We start from the raw sequence: 24851 nt of genomic DNA, 5'->3' as shown, positions 1-24851 counted from the left end.
TTGATTTGAATTAAACTAAAACAAGAGCATCTGATATTCAAACAGCAGTTTAGGTAAGATAATGTATAGAAATACATGTTTACAGCTATAGATTTAAGACTTTGGAGCTAGTCTTTGTTGAAACAAACAATACCACAGTAATATGCTAGAAATGAAACCATGTCCAAATGTGTTATACTTGCCAAAAAGGGCATAAGTATTGACTAGAATTCACATTACAGCAACCAAGATCCATGAGCCTGAGCATATTCGCTGCATCTTGAATGAGACGTCTCCACAAGCAATCTGTTTTCCAATTCAGTGCCAAAGCTAAAAGCTAAAAAGGTTTCCTGGGACAGATCCCATCATAAACAAGTCTCTCACCCATCGCTGCCATCCGGCTTGTTGAGCTCCAGGCGATCCGGCTGGACAGCAAAGCTGATTCTGCATACACGTCCATCCTGAAAGAGTCGCAACAGTGACTTTTAATGTATTACATTAATCAAAAAGGGAAAACAAATACATTTACATTAATTTATTACATTAGGAAATGAAAACAAAACTGAGTAAAATACAGTCTTTTCTAAACTATTTTTCTAAGATAGTTAATTAGCATGTTAACTACACCATACCAACTCATTTATCACAGTGCAATCTATAATTCAACATCATCATAATGTGGCATCAGCTTGACATGAATAAACACACTCAACACTTCAGCTAAGCATCTTTCACCCACTTGCAATATACAAACTGAGGTCAACTAACTAATGACTCTTCACTGCAGTGTTCAAACTGAGCTGAACCAACTGCAGAATTATGACGAATATTAACAACATATTTAAAAAAAAAAAAAAACTAGTCCATATCTACATCTATTGAAGCATATTATCTCATGTTGTACAGCAAAGTCAGAGGGCATCTGATAACTGTGACCTGGCAGCAGATCAGCAGCTGTTTGATTTGATGACTTATAGCATTACCTCAAGGAGAAATCCGGCATGGTTTGGACCGACAACACACTGTTTTAGGGTGGCCTGCTCCAGCAGACTAAGGTGTGGATGACTGCATTAAAGGAAAAAGAAAAAAGTGACCCAACACAGGACAGCAAGCAAAATAATGTTTGCAATAAGTGATCACACTGAATAAAACCACCTAAAATACAATGCAGATACACACTCACCTGTTATAACTATACTTGTTGAGCTTCTCTGAGACTTCACGGAGTCTGAGAAAAAAACAAAACAAAAACAAACTATATTAACATATCACCCAGACCAATTTAAGACCTCAATACAGGTTCCTGTGTGAGAGTCAAAAAAGCATACTGAGAGAAATGCTGTAACATGAGTTACTGTTTATATACACAAGCCCTTTTAATTTGCATACAAATTACTGTAAAACATTTTTAAAAGCACAAAGAATATAGGTTTATTTCAGAAGGCTTTAACATATATGCATCTTTTCAGTTTATCTGAATGATCATAATGATCTCAGGACAACTTGTTAATTCAATTCAATTAGGAACTAGGAAAACAAAACCTCTTTTCTACCTTATAGCAAGACAAGAAAGAAGCCCACGATAAAAGATGACAATGTTAAACACTTGATAATGTTTTGCTTTTAAAAAAATGACATACAATAGGTTGCTGATAACACACACAAAAAATAAATGTTCTTGATCAGCACTGACGAAATATCTGTGGGAACTTGTATGTGATGATGTTTGTGCAGCAAGCATTATGAGCCTGTTTGAGTGTGTAGAGTCAATGGAATGACTCAGTGTTACCTTTTAAATTTCTCACTATTTGAGAATAAAATGTATATTATACTTAAATTAATGAATGGTTACAAACTGGTAAAAACTCTCTCTTATAGTTCTGTTGATTTTTGTTTAACTGTAGCTAAAAGGCTCTTTGTTAGGCTCCAAAGTTTCCTCTAAGAAGGATGATCCATAGGAAGATATCAGTCAGAGGCACAAGCCAGAGTTGTAGTATGCATTTGAAATACCTTGCAGCAAGTTCCCAGACATGGTTTAAGTCTAGTCCCAGGCTAAAAGAAAATTCAATAACCTTCATTAAAAAAATACGTTTATGGTCTGGGACTAAGCTTAATCCACGCCTGGAAAACTGGGCCTCAGTCAGTTTTTAATGTACTATATAGTTCAAAGGTTATGAATCCACAACCCACCATTACTGGCAATGTGGAAAAAATTACACTTCATTGATTTTCACTGCTTCATGCCTTTTATCAAATAGACACAAAGCAGTTTAAAGAAAATATAAAATAAATTATAACAGCTCTTTCAAGCTTTGCTTCGAGTTGCCCCAAGTGTAAAGTAAACTATTTTTGGTCCCTTTTCCACTTGACAATCCTGACAAATGTGCTGTAAGATTGCCTATATTGACATTTAAGATGAGTCATGACCACCATCCAGCTGTCTGCAGGCAACTGAATCTTCTATCTGCAATTCTAGTAAGAACAATGTGAGGATGGTATGAAAATATCACATGCTTAGCCCTACATGGTGTCAACGAGAAACTGAAATGGCCCAAATAGAAAACAGATACTGATTTTTTTTTTCCCAGAACCACCTGACAATAAAAAAATTTAATAAAAATCTTCCACTGACACAATGAAAAGCAGTTGTCTGTCTTGCCAGTCCAAAATAATCGTTTTAATTGGTAAAAAAAAAAAAACATTCAAGGATTGCTGTAAACTTTTAATACTCTGTTTTATAACTTTCTGAAATAGGCAGCTGCTTCTGCAGTCCACTAAAAATCAGCACAGAAAAAGAAAGAAAGAAATTAGACATCAACTTCCATACTTAATTTAGACTATCAGTCTCTTTTATGAAGAAGTGTCCCATGTCATGAAACCCATTTGCACCTCACACACTCAAGGAAATGCAGTTATCCAATCATGCTTCAGCACACACGAGGTCTGGATTGCACAGTTTCCTGAACTCTTAAGTGCAAAAGATCACTGGTGATGTGATGAGTGACCTAACTCAAAATGCAAACTCCAAGATGTGAGAAAAACAAAAAGCATCACAATGTACATGTTACTGTCAAGGCCAAACATACAAAATCACATAAATCTCACTACTTAGACATACAAAAAAAGATATGTATACTAAAATAGATGCACAGCCTATGCAGAATGTCAGAAAATGCCAGTAAATATGCAATCGAATTCCACCCTTTAGAAAGCAATCAAATGCAAGGTAGAATATAAACAGGAAATATTTTTAAATTACATCCAATGCCTCTAAACCACTGGGACATAACAACAGAACAGGCAGAATTCTCATCAGACACAGAACATATTAAAAGCTCATGCCTCACTCCTAACACTGCAAAAAAGTAAGAGAAAATGACTCACAAAGCATCCAGGTCAGCCATTCACTACCCTTCCCATCAAACAAATGGTAGTACCCTAGCACAGACAAGTCTATTCCCTTCAATGAGCCATTTAAAACTGTTTCACCGCAGCAGAAAAAAACCCCACATAAAATATCCATCTCACTACAGGGGAATGCCATTTGCCATTTCACTGTCCTAAATGAATGTGTGCAAGCAAACCTCAGGTCAAACAAAGAAATCTGACCAGATATTCATGCTAGGCAAGCTGGACTAAGCCTTTTTATGTCAGATAGAAGCACTTATCTGCTTTGACAACTGCAAATTCATGGAGGAGAGACAGAGAGAGTGAGTGAGGGGGGGGGGGGGGGGCATAGCACCACATGGTGACAGCAGCATGCAATGACATGCATGCCTGGGGATCGAAAAAGCCTGACCTCTTTTAAGGAAGGAATAGTCCATACAATCAAGATGTTTCAGCGGTGCTTCTGACCATCAAGAGCAAACTGCGCTTTCCTGTCAATCAGACCAAAGCTGATCCCCGCAGATTTGGACCGTACATCAACCAACAGAGGATGTTTAAATCCTCCCGTGCCCATAACCAGTATTTAATCTCAAGGTCATTCTAAAAACACTTTGACTTCTTGACCTCTTTGTCTTTAAGTAGTGCAGCTCATTAATCAGTTAAGTCTCAATGGGTGTTATAAATAGTTTTATCATAAATCGCATGTTCTGCCAAAAAAAAAAAAAAAGGTCGTAAACAATCTCCTGGACACCCTCGCTAAACCCACCGATAAGGGACCGCTTCAGTCCAGAACTAAAAATCCATAAAGTCAGAGTGATGCATAACAGCACTTTGTTCCAAGCGACAATGTAGTATGTGGCCAAATACACTGTGCAGTGCCACATTGTATTAAGGCAACAGTGAAAAGACTTAAAATGTCGCGTGTGAGCACTCAGGGCAATTTAGAATCCAGCACAGACCGTAAACTTTAAAAGCCTTGGTTTGCCACCTTATTAAAGTCAATAACAAGATTAATTTGAATGCGATGGTGCTAACAGTACTTCGCTGCATATTTTAGATATTTATCTCAGTGCGCAATGCTAAAAGCAGACAAGCGGTGACAAAATTTCAAATGATGTTAGTAATTAAATGCTTAATGAAGCGTCAAGAAAAAGAAGAGCCTTCCACAAACGCCCTGAAATGCAAATATTTGGCTTTCTTAAGAGCGTGGTAGCGAATTAACTAGGTTGCTAGCATTAGCAGCTAGCTATCGGTAAGCTGACGTTAGCCGCTGCATAGATCACGGTAAATCAACAAGACGCTCGCAAAGAAAACAATGACACTTGTCAAAGAGCGTATATGGTAACAGTAAAAAATTGAAATCTTTTTCGTGTACAAAGCTGTGTTTTACAACCTTTAATACCCTCTCTTTACCCCATCCCCCAACCGCGGAACTTTGACTAAGAGCCAATCCATCCAGAGAACCAAGGAAACCGACAGCTAGCGTTAGCTATTCGACTGAAAGCCAGTTAACAGGTTAGCATGTTAGCAAATGACTCTGTTTAGGTAGCAGCAAGCTAACAAGGATCCCTCAAAATGCCGGGCCTCGTTTTACCCCCCGAGTGGGGGGGTCATTTAAATTATTTAAACCCGAACATATTCACATGACAATGTCAACATCGAGCACAAATATTACCTCGAATACTAAGCAATGCTGCCCGCACATAAATATTGATTTCAAGTCTTCTTTTTCTACGGGCCGCAACAAAATACCTGTCATTGAGCTGATCCTCGGTCCCGGGCAACGGGTGAACCACGAAGTGTATAGATGTCATTGGGCTAATCCAAAATCACACCGAGACGTGTGGAAATGGGTACTCTTTCGATTACTGTATATATGAGGATTCATAGGAATCTTTTAAGGGCGAAAAAGCTCGAGTTAGATCCCAGCCTCCTCACCCACATGCCGCCATCTTAACTCTAACCAGCTTCTTCTGTGTGTGTTGATTAGTGCACATGCACTCGCTCCGCTGGTTGGACCTCTAGCACAAACAGGAAATAAAAAAATTGGATGGGGCTGGCCTCGAGAAGAAAGACATCTGTAACAAAAAGCCAAGCGTTGCACTTCCACACTCCGAAGGCTTTGTTCTAATCCAGTGCACCTATTGCATCTTAGTATGTTTTGTCTGTTAGGCAGTCGAGGTGTTCATATGTTCACTAAAGCACTATGAAGGTCAAAGAAAGGGTTAAATTTTGCGAGGTTACCTCTTTAAAAGCTGGAACAATAGAATAGAAAAAGATGAGACAATTGGTTTTAAAATAGAGTATCAACGAAAAAGAAGCACAAATTTGTGCCTTTTGTGCAGTTACAAGCGGTATAGTTTTTTCTATTAAAAATTGCGTCATTATAATCTAGCTTTATTGTCTGCTTCCAAGTCAAAATGTTTAATCATAGATAAAATATTCTTTCTAAAGCCATTCAGTTAAAAAAGGTATGTACAATGCATAACACGGTAACTAATCAGTGGTAAGAAATGTATTAATGTCAGCCTAAAATGCTAACACGATGAACTGGACTGCTGTTGTTATAATAATGTTTCACAGCTAGCACTATTAGCTTTAGCGTTTAAGCTACCCAACTTGAATTCTTTGCTACCGTCCACTGTACTGTGGCTATTTTCTCCCTGTGAACACGTGTGGTTATGCAGGCCTCTGTGCGTGTCTGTAACTAGTAACTGAATTGAATTCTTTGCTTGTATGTTGTTTGCGATTTGCTTTTGCTCGCCTCTTTGTAAAACAATATTTATGAATAATAAAATATTAATGAAGAAATTAATGACAAGTATACTTTGCCCCTACTTGCAAAATTTCATCCTTGAGTTAAATCAAATGAAAGGATGATGAAAAAACAACAAAATAATAATAATACTAATAATAATAATATCAGATGTCATTCTGCTAGACAGATAAACTGTATTATATAGAGTGATAGCACGAGGTGTGAAAGATTTCCTGTTTCTGTAATAGGTGTGTATCTGAATCAGCTCCTTGAAGCCCCTCTGCTTCCTGTCTAGTTAAGTGCTGCAGTCGAGGATTACCTAAGACTGATAATAGTTTGTTCAGTGATCTCCTCACCACCACAGTTTCAAAAGAGCCAGCCTCTCTAATCATTTTATGCTACCATCAGAGGTAGCATCACCACCTCTGATGCTACTCCTTCAGCCGACTACACCAAAGTACACTGCACTTGCCAGTACAGACTGATATCTCGAACAATTTGCTGTGGACACTGAAAGCAAACAGAGCCTCATCATCCCCTTTTGTATATGGCCTCTTTATTGGTCTTCCAATTCAGTCTGTTGTTTATGTGGATCCCCAGATACTTGCACCCTGGCACCACACCAACGTCTTGTCCCAGGATTGGGTTGTGTGGCTGTCCTCTTCCTTCTAAACTCCATCACCATCTCTCGGAAGCAGATGATTCCTCCCAGACCACTCCACAAAACCGTCCACTACTGCTCTGTACTCCCAATACATCCAACCACCTTACAGTTGTCAGAGTAATTTTGCAGACTGCTGATGTTTCTGAAAAATGTTTAAAATTGTGATTTGTCCTGTTAATTTACCGTCAGCTGGTAAACCAAATATTATTTGTTGCAGATAAAGTAAGAGCAACATCAAAATCTGAAAATAAAATTATAATTTTTTATATAAGTAATTATTTATTACTCAAAAGTACTTGCAATATGGCAACATGGGGATTGTTGTTGGGTTATTTGGGGCCTCTTAAAAAGATTACGCATTTTGATTTATAATAGCAAAGTATAAATCTGTTATGACTAAAGTAAAATTATGACTAAATTAAAAATAAGAATAATTATTATATTGAGATGCAAAACTACATTTTAAGACCTTCATAAATTCTGCTCAGGGATAAAAACAAAATCAGATTATACTCTCAATCCATTTGGAAATAGGTATATTTAATCCTGTGTTTGGTTTTTCATTTTTTTGCTATATAACACCTAAATATCCAAAACAACAACAGCAACAAAAAAAACCCCAACCAACACTTACTATTAATCCATTATTTTGGCATATATTTGAACATTATTTGTAATAAAAGATCAGATGTACTTTATTCATCCCTAATTCTGGGCAAGATCATAAAACAAGACAGCTCCTAAATTAAAAAAAGAAAGAACTCAATTAAAAATAAAGATGAAGAGCTCATTAACTGACAAATGTAAGTAAATAAGTTAATATGTATTTATTTAAGTAGTATCTAAGTAAAATTAATAAGAATACCCATCTCACTACAGGGAAATGTCTGTTATATAATAAAGTAAAAGTAAATATACATTAAAAATGTATTCATTAATAGCAATAATGTTGATAAAAAATGCAACTGAAATATATCAAATCAAATGTGTATTTATTTTTTTTTAAATATCTAATAATTAAGAAAAAATATGCTTGGTATAAACTGAATGTACACCAATCAAGTAAATGTCATTGTTCTATTATCATTTGTACATTGCTCAAAATTACTTGTAAGATTTACATTATATCAAATTAAAGTCAGCATTTTGGGCATATTTTATTTTTGAGTGTATAAAGCAGGAACTCCACTTTACTTCTCCTCATGCCACAATACTCGTATCTGTATTTGTGGCAGCAGAGATGAAACAGATGTTAAAAAAAGTGAAACAAAAAATCATGACCCTCAGATCATTGCTGCTATTCTTACACTGGTTTATATTTCAAACTGAACCGCCTAAAACCTGAGCTCTATAAATGGAAGACCACTGGGAGTCTGTGCACAGCTGATCTCCCTCCCATAGAAAACTGTGTTAGTGCGGTATTCCCAGTCTATTTAAGCCCTGTTGAGTTAAGGAAATAATTTTCTGTTGTTTGAAAGAAAGAAAAAGTAGAAGACTCTAATTTAAGCACAAGGTTACGATTATAACATTGTCAAAAGGAAACTCTAGTTTAAGCAGAGCTTAAAACTTGACCCATGCATGTCCTGGATGTGAGCAAAGGAGCTATAGTCAAGAGATGGCCATTTGGGAGAGGAGGGGTGAATGAGCCTCTGTTCAGTGCATGGTGCAAATGATAAGATTAGAATTTTCCAATTTCCTGAAATATAGATTTTGTGTTTCCTGTCCCCTCCCAAAAAATTGCATTGTTAAAAGACAAATAAATAAATGAAAACAGCCTATGCAAAACAATGATTTCCTACTCATATTTTGGTTATACACGTACAATCCCCCAAAAGCTGCAGTTTATCTCACCAGTAGGTGGCATGGTTTACCTTTGATAATAATGTGAGACAGTTGTAGTGATGACAGCTGTCCTTCCTGCGCTGCTCTTCTGATTATTTGCCAACACAAAAATGCTGCAGAGTTTTTTCTGGATATTTATGCATTCTGATAAGCTCATGGAGAGTCGCCCTTCAAAGCTGGAACTGAAAATAAGAGTTTGCACTTCTGCCCCAAGTCAGGTTCCTCTTTTATCTGCAAAGTACAGCAGAAGTTTCCACTCAGCTCTAGCAAAGAGAAATGCAACCATCTGACTCAAAATTACCCACATGGATGTTACTGCATATGTAAGTGAGCAAATTTTCACTAGATTATTCGATCATACGTTGTTCTTCAAGTTTGTATGCACCACATCAACCAACCAGATGAGAGAAGAGCGTAACTTTTATCTGTGTTTACTGAATTCAACACAGAGGTTATTTAAACCAAGGCCATTGCTCCAAAAAAACACCCTGTACCTTTTTTTAAGGGAGTAGACAAACAAACCAGAGCTATTTTTAGGTAGGAGGGTACTGGGTTATTAAATGACCCCTGGAGTTCTTAAATATGGGTACAAAGAGTCAGGGCCAGAAAACTGCATTATCATCAGAGAAAGGTTAGCAGGTTTGAGGATTTAGAAAGTGTGCACATTTTAGGCTGCAAATTTAACTCAATGAATAAAGTTTTATTGCACGCAGAGACACCAGAGACAAGATATCCTACTCGGTATAATCAGAGGTTTTCCAGTTGTTATACCTTAAAACTAGACTGTTTTCATCAGTGAACCCAGACAAGCTGCTGTCAGTCAGCCCACAATCACTTCAGCCCATGTTTTACTGACTGGGGTAACATGATCAATAGCTGAAGAGTATGAGTTTAAAATAACTTCTCTTAGTGCTGGCAGAAGCATATCTTTGCAGGACTAGGGAAGGACAGAATGTAGCTCTACCTCTTAACATGCACTCGCCTGCACAAACCAAAAAAAAACTATATAAAAAGAGAGAAAGAGCATTCAGCCAGTCCTGAAATGTAATCTATGAGGAAAATCCCACACCAGCACAGATAAGATGGTGCTTTATTTGGGGCACAGTCTTCAAACTATTTTAAGCAGTTTTCACCTGATTTGACCGGCGACTATTAAAGTACTTTATAATGGTTCAGAATAACTGCCCATTAAAGGTTTCAAGAAGGGTGCTGAGCGGTGAAGGACTTTGCACAAACTGTGTGCACAACCTACATCAAATCATAGATTTCTGCACAGCTTACAAGGCAATATATTGTATATGGCTGGTGAATAAAGAGATGTAGTGAGTAGTCTCTTTCTGGACATAGCAACACATCCATTTCTGAAACAGCTAAAGAGAACCCCAAGTCCTTGGTAATCTAGTCGAAGTGGAAATAAGCTAACAAGCTCCAGTTATCCATTTGTTACTTGCCATCTAGGGGTCAGGTCATAATATGAATGAAGCACTGGTCGTAACACATTGCACCACTGTATACACATGTTGTGAGGCTCTGCTCTAAAGAGCTATTCTATGATTGGTCCAATGCCACAGGATCCTCTTTTATGCCATAACCTCTCACTTAAGCTGAGCTGTTTTGCAAACCAAGGATGAACTGCATGCTCATGCAGCAGCTGCTTGTCAATCACAAAGTACACCCACCTTAGAGAGTACCACATTTATCATACATTTCTAATATAATGAAGACCCCTGTGTACAACAGGAGTCTTCATTATTTTTCCTCCTATCTTTCATCTTTAAATTGTTTGCAATAAACTCAACATGCAAACATGATTCATGTAGATTTATGAGCTGTGGATTGGCCAGTTGCAATGCACTATAAGTTGGATTACTGATCAGAAAATACTTAATTCATATTTTTTTATTAGTTCTGAGACACTGAATGCAAGTTTCAGGGAGCTTGATAAAGTTACAAATGAAATCTTTATGCATTGCATGGTCACACTTTTATTCTGTTCCAGCAAATATGCTTTTGAGGAACATCCCAACAATGCCAGACACAGTCAAATGGGCTGTGTGTCTGTGTGTGTATTTCCCCATTGTGTGTCTACAACCAGCCTTTTGTCCCGGTTCTCTGTGCTGTGCAGGAAGGTCTAGACAGCTGACACTTACCTAATCCAGAGGGGTGGCTGAACCCATCTCCTGTTGGCTGACCTCTTTCCACAAAAGACAAGGGTCTGCTAATTTAAACACCAGTCACATTAATATATATCTATATTGGGGGAGATTTTGAGAAGAAATAAAAAACCAAAAATTACTCAAGAGATGTAGCCTATTCACATCATTCACTGGTAGCATTTAGTATCTTTAATATGTGAAATGTATTGTTGTTGCTTTAAGCACCAAATTATCTGAACCTTCTTCCTGTCAGGTGAAATGATTACGGTAAAACACAGCTGCCTTGCAACAAAGTGGGGGACGAGATTTACACACAAAACATTGGCACTAACAAAATGTAGTCTGGTTGCAACTCTGAATGAGATTAATGGTAATGAATAATAGTAGAAATTATTTGGTGTTATTTCACTTTTGAAAAGTAAAGGAGGATTAGTTAATTGCAGTGAAGGGGTGGGGGTATTATACAAAAAGGGGGTGGGGGGGTCTGAAGCACTTGTTCACATAATTTCCACTAATGGATGAATTAAGAAGATATATTAGGAAATATTTCCACCACAGGTCCCCCCCTTTATCCATGGCCCTGCCTCTCTACTTTAATTAAATAGTAGCTTCATTTAGATAGATTTATCTGAAGATTGTTAAATAGTAACAAGTGCTATATTAATTACCTACCTGTTGCTATCTCATAATGAGCATCTTTTCTCACTGTCTTCACTCCAAGTGTCATAGTGATGATTAGCCAAGACAGATGGTGAGCGTCTGCTCGTCAGGGCAAAGTTACTCATTAAAAACGCCAGTTATTTGCAAGGTGGGTGTGTGGGTTGGGGGGTGGGGTTTTTTCTCACACTCCCTTGCTGTTGTGTACCACGCAGTCTCCACGGTGCCTTCAGCCCCTGATCACGCACGGTGCCCCCGCACCATTGGTCTACCCTAAAACACACCTTTGCGTCCCATTGGGCGCGGCTTCGGGCCACGCCCATCTGTTCCCCCACCGCATTTGAAACGATGAATGGAAACGAGGCTGTGGAGGAAATTAGGAAACATACTTGCCTGGTCTTAAGTTGTTCGCACGAGACTTGTGGACGCGCGTCTAGGGATTAAACCTGTTTCCTGAACACTTGACGCACTCATACATATATGTAAGTACATATTAGCTTCGTCATATTTACGGTTTAGCATAGTGTTTTCTTTTCTTCTTACGTGTTTAATGTTCGTGTAGAAACACGTTGATAAAGTGGTTGTCAGCAGCTAATTAGTCAGACAGTCTGGCGGGCTTCATCAATAGTTATTGAGGAGTATGATTATGGGTGCAGCTTGTGTGTGGTGATCCGGGCCTGGGCAGGGAGGAGTTCTTACAGTAGGTGTTGTGTGTCTGTTTTGTAACCACCACACATGCTGCTTTTGTCCCCCAGCAAAGTAGGTGAAAGGGCAACCGCGCTGATGAGCAGCAGCTGATCATGCTTATCTCTCATGCTCTTTGGCAAAATCTTTAAGGCCCTGAGATAATGGTCATAGTGTAAATTTGATCGTAGGTGATGTATTCACTTATTTTTAGTGAAGGCTATCATTGTTGGATTACGTTGCGTGAAATGTTATGAATTTAAATTACAGTTAATTTGGTCTTTGCCAGAGTTACACTATGAAGTCTGAGGAGCATCACTGTAACATCTCAGACGTCCAGGGTGAATCCCAGCCAACTGACATGGGTGCAGGTGATATGGAAGCTGTGCGGGCTCTGATGTCCATGACTAAGCACTGGAAGTCACGAAACTTCAGGGTGAGGCACTACAGACCTCTGTCTCCCTCCTCAGACTCCTCAGAGGACGACCAGGTCACCACCAGTTCTGCTGTGCTGCAGGACTCTCTGTTTGTAAGGGATCCTTGTTTAGGATGAAATGGTTTCTATGTAACTGCATGATTCTAGTAAATGTAGATGTATTGGGACAGAAGAGAAACTTTATTACTGACTTTGATAATGTGACTTTTCTTCTCAGTGCATGACACCACCATGCAGCCCGCCCCACTTTGTGACGGCCTGTCCAGGTCCAGCTCTGAAGCCTCACCGACCTACAGAAGCGACGTCTCTGCACAAACACGCTGCTCAGCAGAGCTTCCAGTGCACCAGTGTGATCCGTCACACTGCAGATGGCCTCCACTGCTCCTCCAACCTTAATCGTTCCTCAAAGGAGGAAGAGGTCGTTCGGGTTCACATGCTGGACTCTAAAACTGATGTGAACTGTAAAGATGAGCCGAATAGCAGAGACTCTGAGGAGACTGTTACAACACAAGCTTACACTGAGACGTCCCCAAATGTTGTTCAGTCCAGAGACAACCCAGGAAGCCTTTTAGGCTTAAATGAAAATAAAAATGCGCCTCAGTCTGTCCCAGCTGGAGATGCTCTGGTCTCGCCTGTGCCTGTCTACTGCCACATTGTTCCTGTCTCTTCTTTGGCCACCGTTGTGCAGAACGCTGTCACAAACTCGCACAGTCAGCAGCAACACCTACTGCCAGCAATCACCATGGTGCACACGCCACTGCAGCTGCAGCACAAACAAGAAGGACACACGGCTTCTTCTGCTCAGGTCTTCCTTGTAGGGGGTCAGGTGGCAAAGGGTCCCGTCATGCTCCTTGTCCCTCAGCCGCCTGTTCCTCCTGTCTACATTCAACCAGCACCGGTGACCAATGGTGGACCAAAGTTCGCTGCCATTGCCCCGGCGCCTCATCGCACCTTATCGCAGCAAAGATGTGTCCCACAGCAGCCAGAGGTGGCCCGCGCACGCAATCACGTTTGTCCCCGTGAGAACTGCAACAAGACTTACTTCAAGAGCTCTCATCTCAAGGCCCACATGAGGACGCACACAGGTAAGAGATAAATGAATTAAATGTTAATATAACGCATATGTATTTGAATGCTATGGCAGTTTTTAAGCAAATGGCACAAGTGTGATCTTCTAGTCATGATAGCAATGTTTTACCCGTTGGAGTATGTTCAGAAAAGTCCTTATTCCTGCCTCCACCATCCAACAGGTGAGAAACCTTATAAATGCAAGTGGGAGGGTTGCGAGAGGCGTTTCGCTCGCTCCGATGAGCTGTCCCGGCATCGCCGAACCCACACGGGAGAAAAAAAGTTTGCCTGCCCTATGTGCCTCAGCCGCTTCATGCGTAGTGACCACCTTGCCAAGCATGCCCGAAGACACCTGGCAGCGATGAGGGGACGCTGCTGAACTCCCTGCATGCAGTATCGTCTTCAGCAACAATAACAAACAAACCCCACTGTGAAACCAAATGACATGCTCTACGCTGTTGAGACTGACTCACACAAGACCGTAGATGTTTTTTACATCACCTTATGAAAGGGCTATTGTGCAACACTGTTAAACTTTGCTATACTGCTGTTCTGTAATCATTCTAATTGAATATAAACGAGGTACCGTAATCAAAGTGTTTACATTTAACTACTGCATTAGCATAAGCTGAGTAGTTACGTATTTAAATGTTACTAAGTTTACTTTTTTGTCAGTGATATTTGACCAAAAAATGTTACATGTTGTTCTTTTGTGCCATGACAATCAGTTTAAAATATTTTTGCACTTTTTCTTGCACAAAACACAGAATTCCTTAATAAACCTAAACATATTTGTCTAGATTTTTTTTTTTTTTAAGAGTTGTAATTTAAAATCTTTTCTGTGGTTCCCACATGCTTCTGATACCTGAAAATGTATCCCCCTTCAGCTCATCACATGATAACTGTATAAAATTATCAGGCTGTGAAACTGAGGGGTACCAATTCTATCTATGCATACAGCTGGAGGAAGTTACAATTTACAACATTTGTGCATTTCTGATAAGACACACACACTGGGATTTACAGTCCACTCAGTGGGGTGTTTATTACTCTTCATTTAGACAAGCACAGCTACACGTTAAAAGCAGGCAAATGCCTGATAATTTATCATGCCTTAAGACAGATTTATGACAGTTTCACAGATATGATACACACAATGCAAGTATACTTGGTGTCAGGAAATACTGCTATATTCTATCAACACAGATGTTGGAAGAATATTTCAAACTATATGAGTAGAAATAGAACTTGCAGTAGTCTTTTAAATCATTTTTTGTAAAGAAACAATGTCATTTTCAGTGTAAGTCGATTCATTATCCACCAGCACTTCCTGTGTTCCATCTGCAGCACATGCTGTCTAATAAAACCTGCTTGGCTGTCAGGTAGCAGAGCACTTACCTGCCAGTCTTGGAAGCAAGACGCTCAGCACTTTGGAAAAGCACGCAAACACCACCTTATTTAAGGACACTCACCTTTTAGCTTTCAAATAATTTTCAGAAACTGACGCCACGGTGACGCCAAACATTTTGTATGTACAGCAAAGATATGCTGCAAGCTCTCAATTTAATATGAAGATGTCACTTTTTAAATGTAATAATGGATTCTAGCCTTTGTGCACACACAAAAAAAACCTACACAACAAATTAAAATACAAAATACAAATCTTTTGGCAAAACTTTCTATATAATCTCAGAAGTGTTTCTTTTTATAAATACACTGCTTCAATCAGGGATACACATAATATACAAGACTGACAACAGCAAAGGAGATATGAATAATAATATCTGTCAAATATAATCATTTAAAAGTATTATATGTCTACTGTAGGGGTGTAAACTGTAGTTCAAGAGGAGTCCCCAAACTGTCTTTTCTGGACTCATCCATTTTGTTGCATACTAATTAACACCTACTTAGGGTTTCCAGGGCTGACCACACAGAAGTGCAGTGCACTGGGGTCTGTGAGATGAATATGGTCTGGTCCAGGCAATTTCAAGCACTACTGGGAGAGTTGACCCCAGGGGAATGTGAACCAAAGGAAGCTAGCAGCAGAAACAAGTGAGAAAAGTGAAAAGACTTCTGGTCCCAGTCAGATGTTTCCTAAGCTGGGACCGACAGTGCAGCCTCTGTTTGGCAGGAATTGAGGAAGTACGGGACCAGGGAGAAGTTCTTAAGCATAGCCTCGTTGGTAACACCAGTGTCCTGCATCTCAAACCTGGTGAATGAAAATAAACAGGAATCAAGGACCATAACCTCCACATTCTTGCACAGAAAAGATTTTCTCCATCACTGCCAAACTTACCAGTCTCTAGAGGAGATGACGTAGTACACAGGGGGTGGTGGTGAGTCAGTGGAGGAGCACAGTGGTTGACCCAGACTGTAGGAGCCAGCATGTGTGAACATGAGCCAATCTCCAATGTTGAGCTCAGGTAAAAGACAGTGCTCCAGTACCTGGTCCAGATCATCTCCAGAGGGACCCCACAAGCTGCTGCTGAACACCGGTACATCCAGGGAAGTGTTCTGCTAATAAGGCAATAAAGGTGATTATTTTAGTCATTTTACAATGTGTATATGTGTGGGCAGTAGCTGATTAAGATGTTGTTCCTAATTTAATAATATAGTCCGTATACACATTGAGAAGTATAGAGAAAGTATTGTGTGTTGTGGTTACACATTCAACTGGCCCTTTGTTAGGTAAAGGTCCTTTGTTGGCTGGCTGGATGGATGCGTCCGTCTCGCTATCCATCCATCCAACAGAGGACCTTTGTGGTGGAACAGATTTGCATTATGAATTTGCAGCCAACAGATCTACAGAAACTGCTTGCTGCGATCTTGTCAGTGTGGCCCAAAAAGTCTTGCAGAAGTTTCAAGCACCTTGTTAAATCTATGCAACAGTTTTGTAGATAAAAGTAGTCCAACCTGGTACTGCCAAAGTGTACCTATTAAAGTGTCTAGTAAGTGTATACTGATCCATTGAGAATCTTTGAGACTCACCTTGTGAACAGATGGGGCAGATATCAGTCTTTCAGAGAGTTTGCTGGCAAACGATCCATACACTCCTTCGTTCATAGTGTACTGGAACGCTGGCTCTTCATTGGGAGACAGATCTGTTCAGAAGAGGGCAGAAAAGTTTCTGAATTACATTTTACTGTTTGATTCATAGCTGCACTGCTAATTCCCAGTATAATAATACATTTCATGCTGTACAACACTGGTTTCTGCATGAAAATGCATTGTGTACTGCTCGAGTTACAGCTGGAATGCAGTTTTTACAGAGTATGTCCTTAACAATCATTACCGTTCCTAAGTGAGTATCTTGCCACTAACCATGATCCTGGTCCTGGGGCTCACGTGCCACCACCTCCTTGGAGATGACATTGACAGCTAGTGTGAAAGCAGAGGACACGAAGAAGTTACCAGGCTCAGCAATGATGGAAACTCCTGAAGATGGAGGGAAGTATAGGTCCACCATAGACATGACTGCACTATTAATCTGCAAAAGAGATGACAGAAGCCGTTACAATTAACATTAAGATATTCCTTCCTTTTTCCCCCACATGCCTCTGAAAAGTAGTTTAAATCCAGCTTCACAGTGAGCAGCTAAAGCATGAATCTATATTAGAATATTCTCAACATTTAAGACAGACACTTTTATCTTACTGTTCAGCTAGTGCTTACTACAGCTACAATGTACAAAGCTTGTCTTTAGCACCCATATGGAAAAGAAATAGTAAAAACATATTTGATTTACTCATGAAAGTGGCCACTTTCTCATTACTTTCATATTTTTTTTTAGTAAGTATACAAAACATACAAGTTTCATTATATAATTTTTCAAGGGATCTTATATGTGTTTTCATTCTTGTATGCTTTTCATACAAGTTTCATACAAGACAGATAAAAACTTTATAAGATTTATATATATCTTTTCCATATGGGCAGTATCTGATAGAAATGCACTGACCAGTTCCAGTTGGGCCTCAGAGCCACTGAATCCGCCTCCAATGTCCAAGATTTTCATGCTGAAGCCAATTTCCTCCTGAAGCAGACAGAAAATTGTTAATAACTTGGGTCTATACAAAGTACCTTGTGTTTATGGAGCATCCAAAACATAAAATTGTATTCAACAGTAATGCAAATAACAGTCATAGAGCTGACTGCAAATAAAATGCATCATTTAACACCACATACCCCCATATCAAAGACACAACGGGCATCGGAGATGGCATGAACATACACCTGGTCATCGTCACAGGAGTTGGAAATGTGAGACCTGAGGAGTAGAAGAGGCAGTCGGTGATCAAACTGGCAACTTAACGTTTAAATTTCATTTGCAGACAAACTGACTAAATAATTTGTTCAGGAGAACTGTGCCATCCTTGCAGTGGTCTAAGTACAAAACCTGGATTTGCATTTCTCTTCATGTCCTTCCTGTAGTCCTTACCTGACCCCAGCTACCTGCACACCCAGCTCCTTAGCACTCTCCAGCAGATGTCTGCAGTCCTTGAGTGAGCAGCCAAATGTCATGCTCATGTCATCGTCCGGGTTTGACGCTTCCGTTGACACCTGTAGCAGCAGCCTAAATTATCACAGAGGAAATAGATAGCTTGGTTACTGTTTTGGGGAAACAATCGAGCCAGATTAATCTATGATATAAAACCAGAGCAGTAAACTACACAGAACCAAACCGTTTTGCAGGTAGATTTCTTATCAGAATGACGGTCGATAGTGTAACCAACAGATAATTACTATGGACTGATAACATGGTCAGTTGTTTAACATATTCACTGGCACTTGGACTGATGCTTATCAAAAACTTACTTGGCATTGGGGTGGCAGCGAGAAATCTTGCGCAGCTCTGCTTCATTATCACACACCAGGAGGTCAATGCCATTTTTAGCAGCATATTTAATCTGGGAAACTTGTTTGCAAACACCACTGTAGATGATATCTTCAGAGGGAATACCATGGCTCTGCACCAATTCCAGTTCAGACTGAATTACAAAGATACACAGACAAAGCAATATTCCATTAAAGGGAACCTATTATGCTTTTTTGTCATCTTTTGCTTATATTACACTTAGTTTGAAAATTTCAGTGTATGTACAAAGAACTGTGAGCTAGAAGGTCAGTCTCTAAGCAGTTTTTTTCTACTCTTCATAGGATATCCTTTAAATGATCATCTCAGGATCATTGCTCTGGCTGTAAGCATAGAAATCTAATCCACCTGCTGTCCCAACCTTCCATTTGTAAGGGGTAGGGAGCCAATCCTTTGTCAATCCATTGCCAGACGGCGGCTTAACAGTGGGGCCGCACCAAAGCCAAATATAAGATAAATAAGGATTATTTTCAACTTTGAATCAGCCAAAGCTGCTCTAGAAGAAAGAAAATAGAATTTGAAATAAGTGTAATAGATCTCCTGTATCTATCTTGCAATGCCCATCAGGCAGATGCATTAGAGACAAATATTTATTAAATAATGTTTATAAGGTGGGCATTGACATGTGGTGACCACTTGGTGGTGCTTTTAAAAATATTTAAAGATCTTGGAAAGACACACATTAAATAGCCTTGGGGTGAATTCATACCAGGGCCTCAGCCTTATGAAACACAGGTCAGCTTGATGATCAACACTAGTGCTAAATGTGCTTTTATATTTAGCAGAGAAAAGCCCTAATGACAAAAACACACACTGTCAAAGAGTACCTTGTTGGTGCATATGAACCCAGTGCCAAGGGCAGCAAGGACTTCAATCACAGCTGGGCTGCTATTGCACCTGACAGCATAGTATGGTCTGATCTGGGACATGTGGGTCCGCCAGCGAACATGCTGCCTCATTATGACTCCCAGATCTGCTACAAAGAATGCATTTTTCTCAGACTGGAGAAGAGGGAAACAAACAGGTGTGGAAGAGTCAGAAAACACATTAAGATTGTATATCCATTAATCTACAATACAAGCATAAACAAAAGTGTGCCTGTATGTCAATTAACAACCTTTAGTTAACAATGCATTATAATACAATTGTTGGTTTTGAGACAATATTAAAACATTAAGAAATAGTACATATTATTAAAGATGAAGCCCATACCAGTGTTTGCTCATAAATGTGATTGTCAATAACATCACAGAGGGCCATGCCTCCTTCCAGCAGGTCAACAGAATACTGCGGTTCATCAGCGATTCCTTTCATCCTCTCAACCGTTTTCTTCAAATCCAACAGGCATAAAGAATGTGGCTAGTGCGAAGTGGTCTTGCTCGCTCCCTCTCGAGCCCCTGGGGTCCTAGACTTATGCAACAAACTGTACAAGGAAAAGAGAAAAGCCAACATAAAGCACCAAGTTCAGCACCAAAAATCACTTTTGGATAATGCATATTCCATGATGTTCTCTGCTGCTGAAACCTAAACGCCTCTTTTGAAATCCTGAACTGAAGTCATTTTCAACTCAACGGGCATCCAATCAGAGCAGAGAACAGGTTCTGCGTTATGGGATAGCTTTGTGGAAGAGGCCTATTCTTCCTAAAAGCCGCTGTGAAAACACATAGTCTGGGGCACAGGGTTCATTTACTTTATCATCAATTACCCCTTACAATCGCCATTAATCCCTGAGCCGGTGACCCGAAAATGTTCCGTTTGATGGCATTAACAAAGGTACAATACTGGCGGCATCTGTGCCACAACTTTACTTTCAGTACTGTTGCACAGTACTTCAACCAGTCATGGTAGTTTGGACCAGACCAGATGTAGAAAGGTTACATGGGGAGACTAGCAATATGCCAACAATGACTGCTGTGGTGTACAGTAAAAAATAAATACATTTAAAATTTTTTAAATAAAATCACTGCTCAAACACTGGTTAAAAACACAATGGAACAAGGCTGAACACTAATATCTCTTTGAAAATAAACCAAGACCTTATGTAACTTAGAAAATGCTTAACTGGGTCACTTGTTCTATCTTCACAAAACATACAATATACAATGCAACCCATCTTTAATCTCAAGGAAAATACATGCATATTAGTTGGGTTATAGCTCAGATTATTTCTCTCTGTTCCTGAAAACAAATCTAACAGCAAAGCCAGTGCAGATAAACGCAGTCCTGAACAGTGTCCTGTTATTTTAATACAAGTGCTGAAAATAGATCTGAAACAGTAGATCTAAAATAACTGAGTGATCTGGGACATGCTGAATGTTTACTCCTTTTGTCGGGACATGACAGTTACCGTAGAACTGCAATAATTCTTCACCATGCAAACACAAATACTGTACCACACATTCAACGTTTTTGCTATGAGATTTTTCTCAGCCCTCCAATTAAAGTGGATACATAAATTCCCCAGCTAGTTTACTCACATGGATGAGTCCTGGGATGAACTCCTCCACTATCAGCTAGGATCCCAAGGTGGCTCGGCGTTGAAGTCAAATGGCTCTCGGTATAGAGCTGCCCCTAGATCCTCTGGGTAGTTGTTGTACACCTGCAAAGGGGCAGATGAGGACGTGAGGCACAGCAGATTCAGTCAATGATCAGTCAATTGTTTCCCCTGCTAACACATGTTCCAGTGGTACTCCAAAGTACAATCAAATCTGTAAATCTGTAGAGGAAACTGGGTTTTTTCCTGACTCCAAATGGATCTTTGGGTTATGACTACACACATTAGCACGATAATCCAGAATAGAAAGGCATTCCCTGATTTCCATATTTTTCGCCATTTGACAAAGACGAATTGTAAACTCGAGTTAACGAATACCCGCATAAAGCACTGATACAGAAAACAGTATTTACATGCTGTACTTAATGTGTGTTTTTAAGGTGGTTTTTAATGTGTGAATTGTTAGTCTGAGTTACTCTGAACCAACCACCGGAACTGATGCAATGATGGCCAGATTAGCAGGTTTGAATAAATTAATTAGCAATGGCTACAACAACACTCTTGCCCCGTGTTATTTATCATGCTGCCCCTTATAACCACGTTTAACTACAATTTAACATTCATTACCAATTACTTCAGAGTCAAATTTCTTGTTACTGTAACAGCTTGCTTTCAATTCATGGAGCACATTAGCATTAGTGTCCGCGGTAGTTACACAGTAATATACGATGTATTCCTTACGCAGTAATATACGATGGATTCCTAGTACCAACATGTTTTATAAAAACAAAGTTTTTTTTAAAGAATGCTACTGACAACAACGTTATAGCTAGTGTGTTTTATTTAGTATTTAGCTAGACAATGACACGTTACTCAGTGCATTTAGCTAATAACATGCTAACACTCATAGGAAGCTAACAGCGCGGTTAGCTAACGTTACTTACGTCCGCTGAAAACCCAAAAGAGGGGACAGAACGCTTTTTCTTTTTAGGCGGAATTTTTAAAGAGTGGTGGGGAGACTAGAAGAGAAAACGATATTTGCCATGGAGTAGTTCAAGTTATTGTCGTTCGACGTTTTCTCGATGGCACCTATAGCGGACCATTTGTTACAACCGAGCAGACGACAGCAGCGGAGGGCGAACGGCAAGACCGACCCACAGACAGAAGCGTCATATTAATGCTGACACATCCGGTTTAAAATGTCAAAATAAAACCCACATTAACCGACATATTCGTTTTGAGTAACGGAGAAACCGTCAGGGTGAAATTAAGCAAGAATTACAGCTTTTATTAACATTTTCCTGTTTGGCTCAACTGAAGTATGGTGAACTTGACAAACACTTGCTCGGAGCTGTCAAACCCTCACGCAACGCGATATTAGAGCTCGCATAGGAAGATGTGGAGCATTTATTAACATAATTTTAAAAAATCATTACTGACCTGCAACAGCCACAATAATAACAGTTAAAAAAAGATTATTTTTTTCTATGCTGCAATATTTTGTGCACACAATTTGAAGACATTCTAGCCAATTGGAAAAACAAAAACAAAACAATAAACCCCACAACTTTGTTGATCTTAGACTATATTTATAACAGAATAGCTATAAAACCTATGCTCCGTGGTAAATAGGTAATTTCCCAAAAATTACCTGTGTTATGTCTTCACTGGATCCCCCATGGTTCAGTGATAAGGACAAAATATTGTCCAACAAAGGTGGCACAGTCCTCCTTATTTTCTCTAGTCTCAGTCAGCACTCGCAGACATAAGCCCTAGACGCAATGGCTAGATGGAAACATGCATTTTGTCCTAAAGTTCAAGCTCAGACTATACTTTCCCTTCCTTTTGCCTTTGTTGTTGTGAAGTTGTGAAGTTGTGCCTGACTCTGAAAACGCTTGGTATGAGGCAGTTTTTACCCCCTCCAGGAGATAAATTTGCATGTCTCCCTCCTCAGAGCTGAAGGGGGAGGGTGCAAAGAAAAGCTCGGCAACTGTTAGCTGAAGGGGAAATCTTTTTTCTGGGGCTGTTTGGACTCTGTGCTTACATTAAACATAGGAGAAAATACCCCTTTATCATTCAAATATAAAGTGTTTTACTGCACAGTATCAGCATTTCAAGGCTTTGGGATTATGTTTGCCATTTCTAAAATAATACAAATAGGTTATAAAAATACAATTTATTTTCAACTATGTTCAGAAAAAATAAAAACAAGTATAGGAAAATAATTTTCAAATGCAATCCACTAATGTCTGTCTTCTACAGTAAAAGCCCATTTTCTGCAGCATCTCTTCAGTCTGTGACCCTCATAGTTTAATTTTCACTTCATTTTTACAGAGTGACATACAGACACAAGTTCTCCATACCTGCTGTGAAGTTTAGGATCCAGGAATTTGTGACCTAGGACTACTGTTCTTGTATGAAAACCCTGTTTACCAATTACAAAGCATTATCCCTTAAATCCCCAGCACCCTGACTGACCCACATCATATTTTTCTTATTTCACAGCAGTTCATGATGTCTTGTTGTTGTTGGGATTTTTTTCTTCCACATATCTATAAAATTCCTCAGAGTGTTAGATGAGAGTTGAGTGCTCCTCAGGGAAAAAATAAACAATAGCAGTGCCTGTTTCACTAATAAACCTATTTCGTGGAGTCCATTGTAAAGGCTGCGGAGGCGATGTACTGCGACACAAAAAAGTTGTTCCGTGTTTTGTGCCTGTTCTCTCTAACACTACACGAGTTATGTATATATAAGGCTAATCACACATAGCATCTAAAGTGGCTTCCAGTAACGCACAATGTTTGATTTCCATTGTTTGGATCATAATAGCCATCGCTGCCGTTGGGTATGCGACAGGGAGACATGTGTACCACCCACTGTGAGGGCAAATACTCTAGTGGCTGCATTGTGCAGCAGGAATTCTTATTTGCAAACATTGCAAACAGATTACATCAATGGACCGATATAGAAAGACCCTGAATCACCTCTGAGTGACCAAGGCAGGCAAAAAAAGGAATAAACAACATGTTCCAAGAATCAAAAGGTCAGACAATTACATACAGCCAACAATATTGATTCCCTTCATTTTTCAAACAGAAGAAGTTGTTATGGGTATTTGTTTAATGAATATTCGTAAACAATTTGAATTTGTTAAGAGAATATACACATTATCTATTAATTTTCCATAACAAGCCATGTGCATTTTACAATATGTAAAATTACTCATGTAAAATACACTTTTCTAGTGCTCAGCTCCACACAATTACAACCCCCATATATACATATATATATATACACATAGCATATAAATAACTCATCTTCAGTGAGGCTGTGCAATATTAACTCCCAGTCTTATATAGCTGACAGCTTTCAAATACCTGTCAGTAAATGAGTTTAAATATTGCATTTATATTATGTCAGTACATTTATGGTATTTAAGCCTTTTCTTCTTCTTTTTTTGCACCATGTGAGTGAGTGTTGTCTGTTATGCTTGTATAATCACAATGACAAGTCATAAATTTACCATTTTGGTGGACATGAATAGTTGTTTAAAAACACCATACATTAGTCGTATGCAACAGGCACTTGTTAAGTCTCTCCCGAGTGGTTTCCCCTCTTTTTTTTTTGCCAAAGAATGTTGCTAAGTAAAAAGAGAACTCCAAACAAACTTCTCCTCACACTGACCTGAATGTTAAGCAGGGAAATATAAAGCAGCTGACTGCAGGAATATAGCAAATATTCAACAGGTATATCTTTAGAAGACTTAAAGCAGCAATATCAGATTAATAAACACCCTGATACTCCTTTTTTCATAAACACCACAGCCTTAGGTCTCATATAGCACCAAGAG

At 39.2% G+C, this 24851-nt stretch overlaps 3 protein-coding genes and 1 long non-coding RNA gene across 13 annotated transcripts in view; 1 reads left to right on the top strand and 3 right to left on the bottom strand.

Annotated features, from left to right (window-relative positions):
* The window catches only part of ubr5 (ubiquitin protein ligase E3 component n-recognin 5), a 30621-nt gene extending 25236 nt beyond the window's left edge, over nt 1-5385 (bottom strand). For 5 of the 9 annotated variants that reach the window (XM_005742901.1, XM_005742902.1, XM_005742905.1 and 2 more), the window contains exons 1-4: nt 5119-5385; nt 1163-1207; nt 963-1044; nt 364-440 (exon numbers count right to left, since the gene is read on the bottom strand). In XM_005742901.1, the coding sequence (XP_005742958.1) occupies nt 364-440; nt 963-1044; nt 1163-1207; nt 5119-5180 (266 nt within the window). In that variant the 5' untranslated portion in view covers nt 5181-5385. The remainder of the gene's footprint in view (nt 1-363; nt 441-962; nt 1045-1162; nt 1208-5118) is intronic. The other 4 variants (XM_005742903.2, XM_005742906.1, XM_013913313.1 and 1 more) reach the window with 1 other exon arrangement.
* A 1281-nt stretch (nt 5386-6666) lies between these two features.
* Nucleotides 6667-10837, bottom strand: LOC102216054 (uncharacterized). The gene is made up of 3 exons (XR_311990.1): nt 10781-10837; nt 8660-8861; nt 6667-6930 (listed from the first exon to the last, which is right to left on the bottom strand). It is a non-coding gene; the product is annotated as an uncharacterized LOC102216054 (long non-coding RNA).
* A 903-nt stretch (nt 10838-11740) lies between these two features.
* LOC102215281 (Krueppel-like factor 10) lies at nt 11741-14559 on the top strand. The gene is made up of 4 exons (XM_005742898.1): nt 11741-11925; nt 12417-12656; nt 12781-13648; nt 13814-14559. Exons 2-4 carry the CDS (start codon nt 12426-12428, stop codon nt 14008-14010), a joined length of 1296 nt encoding a protein of 431 aa, XP_005742955.1. The 5' UTR covers nt 11741-11925; nt 12417-12425; the 3' UTR covers nt 14011-14559.
* Nucleotides 14560-14650: 91 nt separating this feature from the next.
* LOC102215566 (antizyme inhibitor 1) lies at nt 14651-22903 on the bottom strand. Of its 2 annotated transcripts, none has more exons than XM_005742900.1 (12): nt 22653-22903; nt 20985-21106; nt 19720-19930; nt 19335-19508; nt 18450-18622; nt 18073-18207; nt 17820-17901; nt 17593-17667; nt 16956-17121; nt 16623-16735; nt 15931-16151; nt 14651-15843 (listed from the first exon to the last, which is right to left on the bottom strand). In XM_005742900.1, exons 3-12 carry the CDS (start codon nt 19819-19821, stop codon nt 15729-15731), a joined length of 1356 nt encoding a protein of 451 aa, XP_005742957.1. In that variant the 5' UTR covers nt 19822-19930; nt 20985-21106; nt 22653-22903; the 3' UTR covers nt 14651-15728. The 2 variants fall into 2 exon arrangements, with proteins under 2 accessions (XP_005742957.1, XP_005742956.1); XM_005742899.1 differs by lacking the exon at nt 22653-22903 and adding an exon at nt 21946-22180.
* Between the last annotated feature and the right edge of the window lie 1948 nt (nt 22904-24851).

The sequence above is a fragment of the Pundamilia nyererei genome, unplaced genomic scaffold (assembly GCF_000239375.1).
Source record: "Pundamilia nyererei isolate P.nyererei 1_Seehausen unplaced genomic scaffold, PunNye1.0 scaffold00125, whole genome shotgun sequence".
Taxonomy (NCBI): domain Eukaryota; kingdom Metazoa; phylum Chordata; class Actinopteri; order Cichliformes; family Cichlidae; genus Pundamilia; species Pundamilia nyererei.
This window is presented reverse-complemented; position numbering and strand designations above follow the sequence as displayed.